The 17,959-nt window shown below is 42.2% G+C and overlaps 1 protein-coding gene across 3 annotated transcripts in view; it reads left to right on the top strand.

The window, feature by feature from the left end:
* TLK2 (tousled like kinase 2) overlaps positions 1-17,959 on the top strand; it is a 2,257,819-nt gene that overhangs the window by 1,617,087 nt on the left and 622,773 nt on the right. For all 3 annotated transcript variants that reach the window (XM_069634151.1, XM_069634152.1, XM_069634150.1), the window contains one exon: positions 13,621-13,790. In XM_069634151.1, coding sequence (XP_069490252.1) covers positions 13,621-13,790 — 170 coding nt within the window. The remainder of the gene's footprint in view (positions 1-13,620; positions 13,791-17,959) is intronic.

Genomic DNA, 17,959 nt, shown 5'->3' with positions numbered 1-17,959 from the left:
ACTCATTGTGAACCCATGACCCGACTCTCACGAGAATATCCTTAATTGCTCTCCATTGCTACCTTGATTGGGTTTTAGCTAACATCTCTGAGTTCCCTGTTCACTATAACTAGGGAGATAACGTGGCCTCCTAAAATATGTCTACCAGGCTATATACTAGAAATCCATCTTAACAAACTCATGCTTTGAAACACTTGGGTATAGGCGCGTTATAAATGCCATATCATGTCATATCAAACCTGTGCGCAGTGATATGACCCCAGGGCAAAAATGGGGAGCTGGAGAGTCACTTCTGTTATGGAAAGTTTTTCCCTTGTGCACAGGACAAGTTTACTTCAAAGCCAGAACAAAAAGAATCTGTCCATTATTGCCAGCTAATCCGGTACCAAATCATATGATCCAGCATGAGGACGGACTAGCAACTTGCCACCATCCATACATCTTTTCTGCAAAAACCAGGCAAATTAACAGGGAATTAGACTGCCTGTTGAAGATTCCATGAGAAAACCTGCTACAATGCAGAGAAAGGAGAATTATAGAACCAGTACCGTAGTAATCATCTATCGCCCATCGTGAACACAATTGAACAGATTTGTTAAGGATTTACAGCCAATATTCAACATTAACGAAGAACGTAGACATTGGTGTGTATTTATAGGGCGCTTACACCTAAGCGCTGAACAAAAGAACAAACGTTACAAAAACATAAGTAAAAATGTACCATTAAGAGGGTGAAGAAAGAACATCTTTATGTCCAGTATGGAAAACGGACAGGGTGGAAGAAGAGCAAGTTAAGAGGCAGGGAATTCCTATTCTTCAGAGAAATTATTGAATACTGGAAGGGGCGCGGGAGGTTTGGACACAGCAAGAAGAAAGTTTCATTTTCAGGGAACCCCCTGCATTGCATATAAGCAACCAGAAAATCTTGCACAATCCCTGAACCAGCAGTGCATTTCCAATGGCTCAAGAATGAGACTTGAAACATACCTGTGTAATATAAATGCAAAGCCTGCCAACATATATGCCGCACACATGCACAGAATCTGCCATAACAACCCCACAGAACCAAACCATACAGATTTAAGGGTATTGCAACTGCAAATGGTCCAACGTTGTATACTTCATCCAATGCAAGAAATGCTAGCAATGAATGTTTGTAGTTGAAACCTGCCAGGAACTTTGCAAAAGAATGAACCTACACATGCATACCATTTCAAATCAATAAACAGAAACACCAATAGGACACCACACCATGCAAGATGGACACAGTCTGATTTTGGCCTTGAAGGAAAATCTCCCAAATAAAGGCTACAGCAGAACATGGTAACTTACGTTTTTGAAGATGTTCAACCTAAAGAATAGATGTTTGAACAGACTTGTGGGTTTCATGTCTCACTTAGGTGAAATGTGAAGCCTAGCCCATCATATAACATACCACGAGAGCACTGGTAATGTGCCTCTCAGTTTTTTGTAGGTGCTAATAATCATACCCCATTGTCAAGACCTAGGAGTCACATAGAATGTGCCCATACCTAAAAAGGAAACTGGCCAATTAGTATGCATAGCAGTGTAAAGGCTTTTTACAAAGTAATATTAAGTGTTAAGACTTCTGTAGTCAGTCGTTACTGGTTCTTTCGAACAAGCAGTTAGGATTAGAAAATGCCCTTTTTGGGTGCTGGTTTTCTCAGCAGTGCAATTGTACCTTTGAAATTAATATACTAGAACATGTGCTCCGTCTGCCTTTTTAAACCCTGCCCTCCAAAACCTTTTCACCATGAACAAAAATATACATATATTCAAATTCACTAGGGCCCCCTTTTTAGAAAGCTTTTATTTTTTACATGTGTAGGATCGTACAAAAGTCTTCAATGCTTAAACTTCATAAATTCATGCACTCTTTAAACGGTGCAATATTTCTAGCTGCTCTCTCTGCAAGTTAACAGTTCGTAGTGTAGATTTGCAATTGCTAGGTGATCACAGCCCTGCATTCCCCTTCATGCCAACCTTGGATGCAAATCTCTCGGAAGTCTTCTCATATCTTACTTTTTCCTGTTACCATATGATGAAGAAGATTTTTGATGCTGTGAAAGCTAATGCATTATTCCGTCACTTCATATTTCATCTAGTCCAAATAAAAGGCATGGAAACTGGAACTTATGTGATTTGTATTAAAAACCTTGAAATGTTCTCAATTGTAATCAGCACTTCTGGGCTTTTGCAAAGCCTCCAAGCACTTAGAAACGCAGATTGACTCAGGGGACATAGACATTTGAGCGATATGGTGAGACCATCAGTCGGTGGGTGGACCCAAACTGGTTCTAAAGTAACTAATGTAACTATGTTGATCTTCTATGGGATTATGTGAAATACATTTTGTAACGTAAGAAAACTCGGGAAGAATAATGATCCGCCAACCCATTGAGCTTGGTGGAATTCCATCTGCTTGTCTCCCCATTTGGAAAAAGCAATATGTGGAGATGCCTTCTGTTAGGCAAAGTTTGTATGCAGTACCTTCTGGCAACACTACAAACAACTATGACTACAGGTGTAAGCAAACCAACCTTTGGTATAAGTCTGTGCTACACAGTTTTGGTAGCGTGTTGATCAGCCAGGCTTATCTCAAGAGGGGAAATGTGAGCAGTAGTGATGTTACACAGAGGTTCACAATTACAGTTGGTCAAATAAACTCTTGCACTCAAGGTTTTTTGCATAAACAATTATTAATTTATCAGTCAGTTATAAAACATTCAATAGAAGGGAGCAAATATATATTAACACCAAATAAACTTCAACACTGTACACCGAGTTTCTGATTCAGAAAAAGACCATTTTGGGATGGCCCACAGACGCAACCTACACCCACAGGTGACTTCAGTAATAAGGGTGCTGGGGACATTAATATCTTACTGTTGGCATTCAGAATACTCTCATAAATTAGCAAAAGGCAAATATTATTTAAACTTAAAAGACCACTGTTAGGGAGAATTCTCATTTTATGGCTAATTTCCCTTCCCTATAGAGTCCCCCAGCAGCTTTGCTGGATTTGAAGGGTTTGTTTCTTTTTACCTGCTAAGAGTGAGACTCTTTTTCCCACTCTTAGGCATTTTTGCTATGTGTGCTCTAAGCTATTTTTGTGTTTAATGCCTATGGGATCTTTCTCAACCCCATAGGAACCATCTTTATTCACATGTGTTACACAGCACCCTCAGTGCTACCTGTTGGGTTGGCCGCCCCTCTCTCTTAACATTGTCTTTTCAACTTCTGCAACTGCCTTTTCAACTTTGTTAACCAAAGACTTGACTGCAGCTACAAGAACATTTTTGCTCCTGGGCCCTTGTCCTGTACCGCTGACTCTAGCACAGGCCTACTGATTCTGGTGCGTTAGTTCATTTGCGGGTTGCCCCACACTAAGGTGATAATCCCTCCTACCAAGTGGGAATATACTATCTATTTAATCCAAAGAAGGGACGTATACATATTTCTTTAACAAAACATGTTACCCTCAGCAATCTGAAACCTGATCACACAGCTTATTCAGCCAAATATAGGCTGTGTCAGTCTAATAAATGACATGTATCCAATTTTTAAAATATCATATTTTAATTCATTTGCTAAACAGCACAAGTATCAACAAACATTTTTCTAAAAAATGCATTACACCACATAAAAAATATACAATGTTTAAAAGTGGTGATTTCACCACACACACTCAAGTTATACAGATCCTTGAACACTCTCCACAGTAGTTAACTCAATTTTTCTTATTTCCTACTGTGTACAACAATTTAGCCCGACTTATATAAGTTTCTGTCCTTGATGTTACTATTAATTGGACATTCTTCAGGGGCAGAAAATTGTCTTGTGCTTCCTGTAGACTTCTCTCTATGGTTCCGGTTTCTATAGCTGGGGGTACATACAATACAAAAACATATTACTACATTGGCATAATTGGTTGTTTTACTTACCCTAGCCATACCTAATCACCATTAGGATGCAACAAGTATATACTTTATACAATACTAGTGCTTAAAACCTGTAGCCAATAAATGTTGTACAGGTTTATTAGACAATCAGTTTTTTGTCCTTCACTATTCACAGTGGTTGAGAGAGATAGCCCCTATCTCACCATATTCTCTACTGTCCTCATCAAAACATCATGCTTCCTGATGTATAATATGAACATAGAGCACACACCTCTATTTTGAAACCTAAATAGGTTAACCCTTGAACAGTTTTATAGGGTATGGCCTCACCTCAGTTCCAATACTGATTTCTCTCTCTTATAGGTAAGGTAGATAGGATTTTCTCAACCCAAATCTAGTATGTGCACCCACAATGCGGTATGTGTTCTGTTAAAAAATAGGACACTCTGTAAGTTCTTAGTATAAAAAAGAGATGGACCAAACCACAGAAAGCGGAGAGAAAGGGGAAGGATCCTACCTTTATAACCCTCAGTTGTAAGATATTGCTACTTTCTGGGGTCTGCAGTCTTCTGAATAAGCTTCCAGAGCCAGAATTCTACTTTACTTAGTGGCACTCAGTGGAAAAAAACTTTTTCCTAAAATGAGGATGAAACAAACAAGAGTATCCCCTTAAAAAGTAAATTCAACAAGGGTAAGTTACTTAATAATGGAATTCCCATATGTCCCCTAAGAGTAGGCACCCTAGCTTACCTTGTACATTGCTTTAGCCGAGTCCCATCTGCAGTGCGTTATTTTCCTGCTGCTGTCTGCTCGCAACGCGAGCCTTTCTATTTATCTTGCGCCCTGCTTTCGTGCGCACCTTGATGACGTCATCGCGTCAGCCTTAACGCGATGACATCATTACGTCTAATGTGATGCTATGCCGTCGCTGAAAGTCGCTCGTTGCCATAGCAACCCGCGAAAATGCCACTGAATGTGAAAAGCACAATTACATAAGGCTAATCTGGGCTCAAGCATTTATTTACAGAAACGGGGGAAGGAGAGGTAAACTCACTTCTCTCCATCAATGACAGGGCCCTGTGGTGTAAGGATTGTGTACCCCTACCAACGTAACCAGAAAAATACTCTCTCAAGTGTATCATTGTCTCTGCACTTTGAATGTGCTGGATTATTAGAAAGGAACAGGATGGTGATAAAAAAGGAGGAAGCCCAATACCTGTGGATTAAGTCCTTCAATATTAATGGATCCACATAACACTAGCCTGTGAACACTTTCAGGGGCCAACCTCACCCTTTTAAAGAAGGATCTAGTCATTACTAATAAATGTTGCGGGGTACCCTAACCACATCATGTCCTGTTATGGGTTCTTAAAAATAAATTCCTATTTAACAGTAGATACATCTTAATAGGAAATACCAACAGACACTGCATGACACGTCCTCCAATGTTAGTTAAATGTACAAAAAACGATTTATTTAATATTGTGCCACTCAATATTTTCATTAAGTCCTGCTACTTGACTATTAGTTAAAAAAATCAATGTTTGTTCCAAATTTAACAGTTTTCTATTGATATCTTCTTGTGTCTTCCCTTTTACTTTCTTCAGGATGCACCATTCAAAATCCATGAAAGAATGGCCCTTCTCCTCAAAATGTTTCACCAGAGGGGCTTTTTCAACATGGCTTTTAAGGCAGCTCTTATGTTCTATCATGCGTGTCTTGCATTTTCTGTTGGTCTTTCCTATGTACAATAAGGCACATGGGCATCTAATCATATAGATCACATTATCTGTTTGACAATTAGTATGTTCCTTCATTTGCCATTCTGATTTCAAACCCAAATTCACAGAGGTCATTTTACGTGTAAGGGGGCACATAATGCAATCACCACAAGGATGATGTCCTACAACCCTAGGTAGTCCCCATAATGTGCTCTGTCTCACTTCCGGGCTACCAGTTTTCTGTACGTCATTTCGCATTACTAAATTGCGAATATTGGTACTTTTCTTAAACGCCACTAAAGGAGTAGGAATGGTCATAGTCTTCTTCCAATTCCTAAGGATGATGTTCTTGACTTTGTAAGAAATATTTCTAAAGATGTTAACAAATACCAAAGGGCTCTCTACCTTATCTCTATTTTTCTTTTCAAAAAGAGCTTCTCGATGATTGTTAAAAGCTCGTTTGGCTGATTGTTTAACAATCTTGGCAGGGTACCCTCTCTCTATAAGTTTGTTAATCAAGATGTTAGCCCCTTCTTCATAGTCCAGCCTCGTGCTACTATTGCGTTTAAGGCGTAAAAATTGCCCAAAAGGCAAAATTGTCACGCACATGTTTGGCATGGTGACTGCCATAATGCAGTAATGCATTCTTATCAGTACTTTTTACAAACAGTTTGACCGATAGTTGATTGTCTCTGTGATAAATAGTCAAGTCTAAATAATTGACTTCACTCGAACTCATTGATGCTGTAAATTTCAGATACCTGTTCTGATTATTTAACCATACCACAACATTGTTGGCTTCTTCTAATGTTCCATGCCACACCATAAAAACATCATCAATATATCGCAGCCACTGAGATATTTGATGTCTAAAAGGATTGACCACAGAGTAAATGACAGTTTGTTCCACCATGTCTACATACAGATTTGCTAAATTAGGGGCCATTGCTGCACCCATGGCAGTGCCTTCCACCTGCATATAAAACTGGCCCATGAATTGAAAAAAGTTTTTAGTAAGGTCACATTTGTTAGATCTGCTTTCTTTAGATTGATTCTCACTGAGAACTGTGTGGTGCATCTATTTCTTTTAACTACCCTTCCCTTCCCATTCTTAAACATTGTGAAATGCGATTTTGCTCAGTTTTCATTTTAAGTATTGCCTATACTGATGCACTGTCTTGCTGAACTGGTTCACAAACTGATGGGAAGTGTGGCTAGGGTGTATAAGAAACTATTTCTAGATAACTTGTGTTTTCCCACCCTTGTGAGGAATTGTTAGAGGTTACCTTGTGTGTAGTTTTCACTGTGCTGTTTTGCTCAGTTTTCACTTTGGTGCACTTGGTCTCCAATTTAACTTGGGAGTGTGTATATGTTTCCTTTGACTTAATTTAACTTGCTTGATAACTGTGATACATGTGTTTTATTAGAAGTGTCTAAAATAAATATATAACTACTTTTTAAACACAAAGCTTTGGACAGTGTTTCCTTGTGCCATAGTACAGTAGACCTATTGTGTAAACCCTGAATACTGCTCATCTCCCTCTTGAGATAAGTCTGACTGCTCAGCCACAGCTACCAACTAAATCCTTGTAGTACAGACTGATACCAAAGGGGATTTATTGCTCTTACCTGTAGTCCTAATCTGGTGTAGTGCTCCCTAAGGGAACTGCACTGGATTCTGCCTAACAACCACAATTATTTATAAGCAGTGCAAATACTTTCTGAGTTCAAGAGAAGTCATTCAATTCAATAGGCTAGGCCAAAGTCAATGAGCTAAAGTCTTGTATAGGATAAAGCACTTCTGGTGAGTAGACAACAAATTCTTTGCACAAGTTCTTAGTGTTAGGTAAGATTTCCACAGAGTTGGTAAATCTTCCTTTCCTGGTTCAACTCCAGAACTTTTTGCTTTTCTAGTGGGATATTTTTCATTAATACCTCAGTGAGTGGGAACCTTTTTCCACACTCACCTGTCTTTAACTCTTTTTATGGGTGTCATTTTTTAAGACTCTCGATAGTGTCTTTTTAAAGTTATCATGTCTAACAACTTATTGGCAATAAGTGCCTGTTGTTGCTGGGTTGCCACAGGGGCTCCCCATTTAACTTTCTTCTGCTAACCTTGAGTGAACTACAGTTCCCAAGGGTAGAAAGGATCTTTGGATCCCTTTTACATTTTATTCTGTGAAACCAGCACACCCCACCTTATGTGGAGTTCTGGGGAGATACAATGTATCCCGTTTCACATTTAAACTGTAACAATTCTGTTACAGTGACAAGCTTACCTTTAATGGCTGGTGGCAGTGATACCTTTTACTAATTTGGTGCACCTTTACCGCGGGCTGTGATCACAGCTGCAGTAAAAGCACCTAAGTGTGCTCATTTTACCAAAATAGCCCCTGTCTTCTTTTTCTGCCATTTTAATGTTTCTTGTCGTTTCTTGTTCCTTCCCCTGACATCCAGGGCGGGAAATTCCTTTGTTTGAGTTTTGCCTTTGGCGGGAGTCCCCTGGACACCCCGCCCAGGCTCCAGTCAGTCTGTAGGCACAGGAAGTGGGGGAGGAGTCCAAAACTTCCCCCTCCTTTGTCTTATGCCTTCCTCCAACTGGGCCAAATCCCAGTGGGGGGTTGGCTGTCCTGATTGGACAGCCAAACACCCCTTTCTTGTAAAATGCGGGGAGTGAATGCAGAGGTTGTGTTGCAGTTCCGGATAAATACTGGAAACCTGGAAGCTGAAGTCATGTCGACCACTGGAACAGAAAACCGAAGAGGATGACGAAGGAAAAGCGGCGGGAATGATTTCCAGCAACCGGAGAGCCTGCTGTATAACCAGAGCCTACTGCAGCCCTTCCTTCCGATCGACCTGGGGTCTCCGTAAACGACGACCCGAACCCAGAGCCTGGTGAGACCCACTAGACTCAAGAAGACCTGCATTTTGAGCCATTCCACGGGTTGCTGCGACCTTGCGTTCTTGCAATACCCCAATACCCTGGGACCTCCAGCCACTGTGCGGTGCACGGTCTTCCGAATTCCGAATCTCGGTGAAACTTCGTGGGCATCCTGGTCTATCTCCAGAGACACAAATCGAGTCCAAAAAGTCTCCTCACAAGAGTGCTGGACCTTTTTAACGACAAGAATTCAACCACGATTTTCTGTCTTCTTCTGTGCTCCTTGAAAAGGCGCCAAACCCGCAGCACCGCATTCAGCCGCGAGAGAAATCTTGCCTAGAGCCTTCTTCATCGATCCCTGCTGCAAAGTCCCTTCTGAGGTCTTGTGTTCAGTCTCCAGGACAAGGAATCCACTGACCGGGTATTTGGCTGCAGTCCCTGAAGTTCTCCTGCTGCAATCTCTTCTTCATTGCTGAGGTACTGTGTTGGCTTGGGTATATACTTACCTTAAGCGTGTTGGGATTTCTGTGGAGTCCTGGGGTGTTTTCTGTGATTGGGAGGTCCCTCGTCCAGTTCACCCAGTCCCACTGCTAGAATCCTGCTGGGGTGTCTTCTGTGAAGCCCCTGGACCCTCTTCTAACCCTAGAAGTAAAGTACTCACTTGTTTTCCAGTTTTCCTAAGGAAACTCTGACTTTTGCTACTAAATAACTTATTCTAACACTGCCTGTTGATCACTAGTTCTAGTGACCCCCCTACTGCTACTGAGAACACTCATGCTCTAAGGGCAAGACTTTGAAGGGATTGGGACTCCTGCCTAGAAATGAAATCGTGTTTTACTTACTTGTAAAGAGTTGATGGGTAACTGTAATGCACTATTCTTAAAAGTATGGTTAACATATTTTCTTCCTTAGCCACTGTTTTATCAGTCTAAAAGAAAGTAGATGTGAAGGTATTTTACTCTTGTGTGATTAGGTTGTGCCTCTTTACAAAAGTAATGTGTTGGTTTCACCAGATTATTCATGTAGGGTGATTTTATGAGTGTCCTCCAACTGTTGGTATCACCAGGGTAGTCCTGTTAGGATAACTGTATGAGTGTCCCCCAACTGGGTCTTACTTCCCCTGACCTGCTGCTAGCCTGTCCTTAATAAGTCTACATTAGGTTGTTGTCTATCTAGAATAACTATTCAGTAAAGTGTGACATTGGGTTTTACTTTCCCCTTCATTGTGAAGTTAAAGTAAGTGGGTTTTACTTACCTTGTGTTAGCTGTGTGCCATCCAAAACAAGTTACCAGAGTTATTGCTTACCTCAATCTGGGGTTCCCTGATTTCCAAAGCATCTTTAATTGTACATTACATCCTTAGGTTTTACTCACCTGGTATAACTGTGTGTTATGACAAAAGTAGTTATAGGTTTTTACTGCACCTAGTATAAGTGTTTCACTATTCACCAAAAATATATTGTCCAGTTGACTGTTTATGTGATTTGTTCCAAGAGTCACTGTAAACTGGAAGGGCCTACTGTCCTTGTATTACCAAAAGTAATCTAAAAGTAACCATTGGTCTTTTACTCCCAAAGAATAAGCTTGGCCTATACTAAATGTGTATAACAAGGTTTTGACTTCCCTAGAACTACTGTTAGGTGTTCCAAATAAGGTTTATACTTGGGCCTGTGTGCTTTCAAGTACAGTGTTGTGTTTTATATTGTGATTTCATTTAATGTGTTAGTACTTACTTAACCCCTAGATTTATCTGGGCCTACCTGTATTTAAATAAATCCTTTATTTTTACAATACATAGTGTTTCTTTGGATCATTTGTATTACAATGTTCACTTGTACTGTATCTACTGCCCTCTCTCCCTCCTAAAATAAGCCTGGCTGCTCTGTCTACGCTACCCTGAACTCAGGTGGTACAGCCTTACACTAAGAGTGGAGTCTTGTACTGCCTCAGTAGAATGGTTTTACTAGGCCCTTAATTGGACTTCAGAAAAGCTGTCCTAACACTTAGAAGTAGTTTGCAAAAAGAAGAATCAAATGGTGGCCCACAAGCTGGTTAGACTTGTGAGTTGCAAAGGTTTCAAGCACTTTTACTGCGAAAGGTAAGTTCTCTCAATTTTGTTTTACAGTAGCTTACAATGAAGAAAAAGATGCAGCTGATGACTTCTGTTCCTGGCAGTTCCTGCAGATCTCGCTGTTCCTGGGCCTCAGTTGTGGGGATAAGAGGGAGGACGTCGGGGGACTGGACTTGGGACAGTCAAAGCTGGCAAACTTCAATTTCATTGGCTGTCAAGGTGGACTGTCTTTGCTTCTGAGGTCCCACACTCGGCTAATGGGGGGGGGGGAGGCGGGTCAGGCTCGGTCGGTCCGACTTCATGGGAGTAAGGAGGATCTTCCAAAAGCTTTAGGCCAGCTTAAAAGTAACTCACACAATCTTGTGTCTCTCTCCCTGGCTCTACGGTTTCCTGCAGCAACTCTGAGGAAATTCAACCAGCTCTGAGATGAGTGTCCAGGTGGATTACGTTGGAGTTGATTGGTCCCACCCATTCAAAGGGAGAAGTTGTCCTTGCAGGGCTTCTCTGTCGATGCGAACTTGCCGCTCCGGCACTCTAGCAGGGCTTCACCCGGCAAACCAATGGTCCAGGAGTTGTAGCAAGCATACTCTTCAAGCTCTTCTTTGGTTCCTTCGTCCAGTGGTCGACTATCCTTCCAAGCCAAATGACTCGCCTTTTATTCAGTTCTCGCCCATTCATTCCAGCCTAGCTGCCACTCACCCAGCAGGGTGGCTGTCCTTGCCGGACAGTCAGCCAGCCAATCACCAGAGTGCATTTGGGTCTCCTAGGAGACTAAGCACAGGGAGTTTTGGGTACCTCCCACACTTCCTGCCTACCTCAGACACTCTGGAGGCAGAGGCGGGTTTCACTCCAGAAGCCCGCCAAAGGCAAAATGAACAAATAGACCAAACCTGGTTTGGCGCACAGAGAAAAACTCGAAGAACGTTTCCACAAAGAAATGGCGAAAAAAAAAAAAAGACCGGGACCATTTTAACAAAGGAGGCTCAGCGCCATCTTGAAAAACATGGCTTCCGCGATTTAACGTTACCGGAGCTGCAAACATTTCCCGGTCGGGAAAAATCATGGTAGTTTATTGTAAAACCACTGCCACCAGCCATTCTGAGAAGAAAGGGTAACATATACATGCTACATGAACAACTAGACACGGGATACTAACTAACCCCTCCAGCACTATTGTAAGATAGGGTGTGCTGGATCTAGAAATGTACAGGGCTAAGTGATTTCACTCCACTGCTCTAGGAAACAGTAGTTTATCCCAGAGAAGGTATTTAAACCTTAGGAAAGCCTATAAAGCTTCTCTGTGTCACTGCACTGAAGGTGCTCTCTGACACAATTGAAAAAGATGCCGCCTATGGAGTTTGTTAGACTCATAACCAAAAGAAACACAGAGGTAAACACACATCAAAATGCATGCGAGGGTGGGGAAAAAAGGGTCACGCACTCTCCAGGTTAAAAAATCAAGTCCTCAAAATCCAGCTAAGTTGCTGGGGGCCTCTAAGGTGAAGGGAATTGGCACATTTCTGAGAATTCTCCCCAACAGCTTCGAAACTCGAAAGTTCTTAGAAGTCTGGAATCCTCTGGAGAATTACTTATGCAAGTCCCTCCCCAACTTCACATCTAATAGCATATTGCTAGAAGTCCTCAAACCTTCGTTATTAAAAACTAGTAAAGGTTCTAGCTAGAGACCCGCCGACCACTCCATCTAGCACAACTTCTCTAGAGCTTGGGCTATTTCGTAACCTTTCTTGGCTGGGCTTCTCTCTCAATGCTGCAACCCTTGGCACATCAGCTACATGGATATTTGAGCTACTCTCATTCAGTCAAATGCACTATAGTTACCCTATCAGTACCATATTTTAGTTCACTTAGGCTGGGTTCCCTTCTTCCTTCCTTTTCGCTCTTACTTACTTCCTCTCTTGCCAGGGATTCAGGTGCATATGTATTTTTTTGTATTTTTCTCTCCCCCTGCCCTCCCGGCCCCATTTACCTTCTTATGTCTTCTTTTTCTGAAGCGGCCGCGCTGGGAACACTTCTGTTCCCAGCGCGTTCGCTCCCGATGGCTGCAATGGAAAGGGAAAACGGACTCAGTTTTCCCTTTCCCGGCGGCCATTTCCTTGAACATTTTTTTTTTCTTTTCTGTTTCGAAACGCTGAGGAACAGAAAAGAATGCTATTAGTAGCCCGGTCTTGCGGTGCCGGGGTACTAATAGCAATATGACCCGAGCCGCGGGGGTATTACCGAGTCGGGTAATGCCCCGGGGCCTTGCTTAAACCCCTCGCTTTGCTCAGGCCTGTAACTATGGTCCCCGGGGCATTACCTGGCTTGGTAATGCCCCCGCGGCTCGGGGCATATTGCTTAAGTAACATTACAGTCATGGTTTTCAATGTGCCTTCTATTTTTGGTACGCACTGTAATGTCACCCGCACATATAACAATATCTTGAATGTTTTTTGTAATAAACAATACAGTTCTCTGTATTAAAGAATATATTTTGATTGTTCTTACCGACACTATGTAATAGAGCCTGTCATGGTTCAAATGATTATTGTCAATGAGTTCTTCATAGTATGTTGAGGCTCCCACTGCATACCTGCAGCCTTGTCCCTTACTTATGTATTATATGCTTTCTAACTTTGTCATTTAATTTTGACATGCTGTCTCCCTCTGTGAGGTCTCTGGCATTAGATATGTAATGTCTACTGATATCATTGTTGAAAATACAATAACACTTTTTGAACCCAGAAAACTCTTTAAAGTTTGAATGTCAAGAAATGTAGATTGATAAAATGACAGCCCACACATTTCAAAAGTAAACACAGTTTAGGCACAATGCAAATATTAAGAGCACTTACTGGTAACGTGAGAGAATAGTAATGCACAATATTATTCTAACGTGCACCACTAAAACTGGACATATCAATGTCTTGATTAGTGCCTGCCCTATAATGTACAACACAGGCAGTTGCTTTCTTACTCTCTCCTTAAGAGTCTTGCTGTTGATGTTTTGTTCATTTTTGCCACCAGGTTTTGTACAGTGTTGGAGTACTGTGAAGGGAATGACCTGGACTTCTACCTGAAGCAGCACAAGTTAATGACCGAAAAGGAGGCTCGTTCCATTATTATGCAGATTGTTAATGCTTTAAAATACCTGAATGAAATCAAGCCACCAATCATACACTATGACCTCAAGCCTGGTGAGTTGCTATTTCATTCGAATGTTGGAGTGGAATTTCCATTGTGTTTGCAAGTACAATAGACATGATGAAAAATAACCTGAAATACCGAAACAATTAATTTCTAAGAAATTGTTAGGAAAGATTTTCTTTTTGCTGCTTTCATACCATAGAACATTTTTTGGAAACTCCAACTCTGTGCTATTGTTTTGAACCTGACCTTGCTTTTGGAGGTAAGTAAAGCCTTTTTGCTTTACTTACCTCATCTGTTTTGGGGGCTGATCAGTCACTAGGCTATCCTTGCATTGAGTCTCTGTACTCCATTGTGAAATTCCTTGTTAATTGTAAACCGTACACATCAACTTTAGGGATATTTTGTGTCCCTTTAACTTTCTTTTGCAACTTTGTGGATACTTGCATGAGGTGTCAGACTGACTTGTGGCAGCAGATATTTTGTACCTTCATAATATTCTCCTGCGCACTTTGGCATTTTACTGCATAATGCCTTTTAGAGTACCCTATAGTCTTCATTAATATAATAATGAAAATATAAGATTGCACTCCCTTTACACTCTTGCCGTCTTGTCTTTTTCCTGCCCTCTCAGGGCCAGATTTGACATATATGGTAAGCACGTTCCTGTGGAAAGCTTCAGATTCCCAGGCAAGGAAGTGGCCTGTGTTTGTGGCCTAATGCTGGGGCTGGGACTTTCTGGTCCCGGACCACATTCTGGCCAAGTCTCTGTTGCTCTGTAGAAGTGGTGGTTGAAGGCTACCAATGATTAGACAGCTCTCGCCAGTTTGAAGGATGCTGGTCCTTCCAATGTGTGTGCTTGGGGGCGACTCCAGCTGGAAGCCATTCTTCAGTTCGTTTTTGGAGCCAAAGCCCCCATCAGGGCAATTATCTCGCTGAAGACCTGGAACTCATAATTGCAGCCATCCAGCATGGTCTTCAACTGTCCCAGCAACGTCCTGATCCTTTTCTAATCTTCAGAAGACCTTCATCAGTGCTTTGAACCCTGAAACAGTGGCAACAACCGTTCTAGATCCCTGTCTGAGAATGCTGCACTTGGAAGCCTTCAGAAGCGCCCCAAACAATCCTGTGGTCTGACTAGCTTCCTCATTGCTACTTCGCTGCATCCGACATCCGAAGTTCGGGACCCTGCAGACTCTTGACTTTTGAAACAAGAGACCACCACGTGCAGTTGTTGATCTCCCTCACAAAGAGCGGCCTCTCAGAAGCAGCTTCTTTGTTTCCGCCACAAGGGTAGACTTCCACTGTTTGATCGTAGTGGCCATCACTGTTTTTCACCTACATTATGTCCTTGGCTGCTCTGAGGTTGTTGACAACGTGGTGGACCTTTTTTTCTTCCAGTGATTTCCAGTGCCCGGAACCGTCTTGCCAGCACATATCATTGCACCTAACCTGACCTAAATCCCAATGCCACAAGTGACCTCTGCATCAATGGCCCTTCGGCCACCTTCAACGTACATAAACGAGACATTGAAGCACAGGGGTACAACAAATGTAGGAGCCTCTGAAGTGTTCACTGAGTGAATCTGAGTACAGAGGGTGAATTATCATACCTGTTTCCACCCCATCTCCATGGGGTTTACCGGGCGTAAAGTTCTTAACCTACCTATCACTTGCCTGACAGTGATCGGTGGAATACTCTTTATGTCCCGTCCCCTTTCCTCCATTCTTATAGGCATCACCCAGCGCGGGGACGGTACTGGAACCTTTTGGCAGTGCAAAATAAGAGCTTCCTCTTTAAATTTAGAGTACAGTGTGGGGGCGCGGCCTTGGGCGTAGGCATGCCCAGTAGGCCCCGCACCCAGCACTTCTCCTCGGTCCCTTTTTCTGCTTGGATGGAAACTAACCTGGCAACTTGCCCAGGCCTCTTTTTACGAGCTTTGCACGGTTCTGCCTCGAGGGGCTCCCTAGTTCTGAGACTGCATCACAGTGCGAGGGGCCTTCGGGCTCTAGTTTGAAAACCAGGGTGGAGGTGTCTCCTTTGAGCGCATCGACTACCAGTGCTTGCCAGAGCCATTTCCGAGGTTGAGGGTCAGTGCCATATGTGATGAATCTTAGAGACCTCACAAAAACCCTACCTAAAGTCTGTTCCTAGGTGGCCAGTGGGAGGCAGCCGCTACTTGATCCTAACCCTGGGGGTGGTATTAACTGGGAGGGTCAACCAGGAGGAGAATGGCCCCAATGGAGTTAGGAGGACTCTGTTGGATGAGCTGCTGTATTTGTCTTCCTCAGAGGAAGAAAAGTCAGTGATGCCAGCATATGTAATGGCTTGTTGTCAGTGAGGTTTCCTGTTGAAATGTTATTCATCATGGTGGGTGTGAAAACTGTCCTAATCAATCCTTTATTAGGAGTAAAACTCCCCCTCATAAAGTTACCCATATCTAGAATGACATAAAGATTAGGGTAAATTAGTCACCAGTGCGCTTGGATGGAAATTTGTACCATCTTGTGTGAAAATGTCATGGTGCTCAGAGGTAGACACAAGGATACAAGTTTCGAAAATCTTCCTTTATAAAAATGGGGTTTGAAGAATGCCCAACTTGCCTTATTTCTAAATGGGAGTAGTCTCGGCCATTAAAATACAGAAGAAAGAATAGTACAAATGTCTGTCTGTCAAAAGTAAAGAATCTGTGTGTGTCAAACCTATACTTTCCTTCATGTCCAAAGTATTGGATAAAATATATGTGTGTCTCAAAATAATATCAGGCTGGTCATGGAGTTTCTTTTCAACTCCCTTCCCCAAACTTAAGTCACTCGGGATCTCCAAAAGTTCAGTTTGTTCCAAACAGTTCACAAAAAGGCAGTTCAATAGTTTTCTTATTCTGCACAGTTCATGAATTTCTCTCAGGCTCCCCCTGCCTGATTCAATGCTCTCTAGTATAGCACAGTTCTGCTTTTACAGTGTTTTCTTTCTCAGGCTTCTTTTGCTTATTCAGTGCTTTCTAGCATACCACAGTTCTACTTTAACAATGTTCCTGGGTGGATTTTTCCGGCTTTCCTAAACTGAGTTTTTACCCTCTTTACTCATTACTTTCGACTCTTTAGTATTTTACATTACAATATATCATCATCTTGATACACAGGGTTCCCTTCCCCAACCTTCATATTTTCCTCATGCGATTTATGTCGAAGACTTTCTAAATGGCACAGCTTTACTTATTCCCATGCCTGACCACTCTGACACTGTTGCATTCTGGTTATCGTATTCCTTATAATCTGTTAGTCTTTCGTCAAGCATGCGTTCTAGCACCACGACAAGTTCTACGTCCTTGTCTCCGTCTCAAACGTGTCCTTAGCACCCCAACAATTTCCACTTTCTTGTCAATTCACTTAATCACTCAGTTCATCCGATCCCCATCGGGATCTTGCTTCACTCAATATTCTCTTCCGTAGCCTTTCCCGTCGGCTTTTACTTCCATTAACTTTATTGAAATCGCTTTTCACCTTTGCGATACTTAGTTTAACTTTCGCGTTTCACAGAGACTTTCGGCAATGCAGTATACCACAGGACCACTCTTTGTTTCATCACAGTTCAAAACCATCAAGGCTTTCTTTCAACACGTCTTGCTTCTTACCCATAACCTTGCTTGCAAATTGGTAATCATTTGCGTTGTTAAAACTGGGCTCGCACATCACATTGAACTCAACGGCTGCACTTTAACAATGCATCCTTAACAATTCATTTATCAGCAGTCAGGCTCTTCCCTCATGCCCCTCAGACCTTCCTGGGCGGCTTTGCTGTCCCAGGGAAACAAACAATCTCTTTGCACAATGTTCAGAAAGATTAACCAGCTTCTCAACCTCCTTTGACATACCCTTTTGGCTTCTTGGAGACACGGCTCAGTCGCCACGCTTTCTCCTGCTTCAGCCTGCAGCCTTGTTGCGTCTCAGCATCCCGTTCTCTCAAGCCTGGTTCTCAATAGCCTCTGCTCAGCTGCTCGCCATATTGCCTGCTCTCCTTCTCGAATTTGCTTTTGCCTTCCTGGCTTTCCATGCTCTTTGTGAAACTGGGTTACATTTTTTATAGTTTGTTCGGTTCTCAATTGGATTCAGGTGTTTGTGATCGTAGCTAAGTGCCTGACTTCGCCTGTCATCAATAGAGGGACTTTCATAGAAGGAGAAAAGTCCTTTTTAGTGTAGATAAGAAGGAGATAGCTTT

The sequence above is a fragment of the Ambystoma mexicanum genome, chromosome 13 (assembly GCF_040938575.1).
Source record: "Ambystoma mexicanum isolate Mex_15411 chromosome 13, UKY_AmexF1_1, whole genome shotgun sequence".
In the NCBI taxonomy this organism is placed as follows: Eukaryota; Metazoa; Chordata; class Amphibia; order Caudata; family Ambystomatidae; genus Ambystoma; species Ambystoma mexicanum.
The sequence above is the reverse complement of the archived record's forward strand: the minus strand, read 5'-3'. Positions and strand labels throughout refer to the sequence as shown.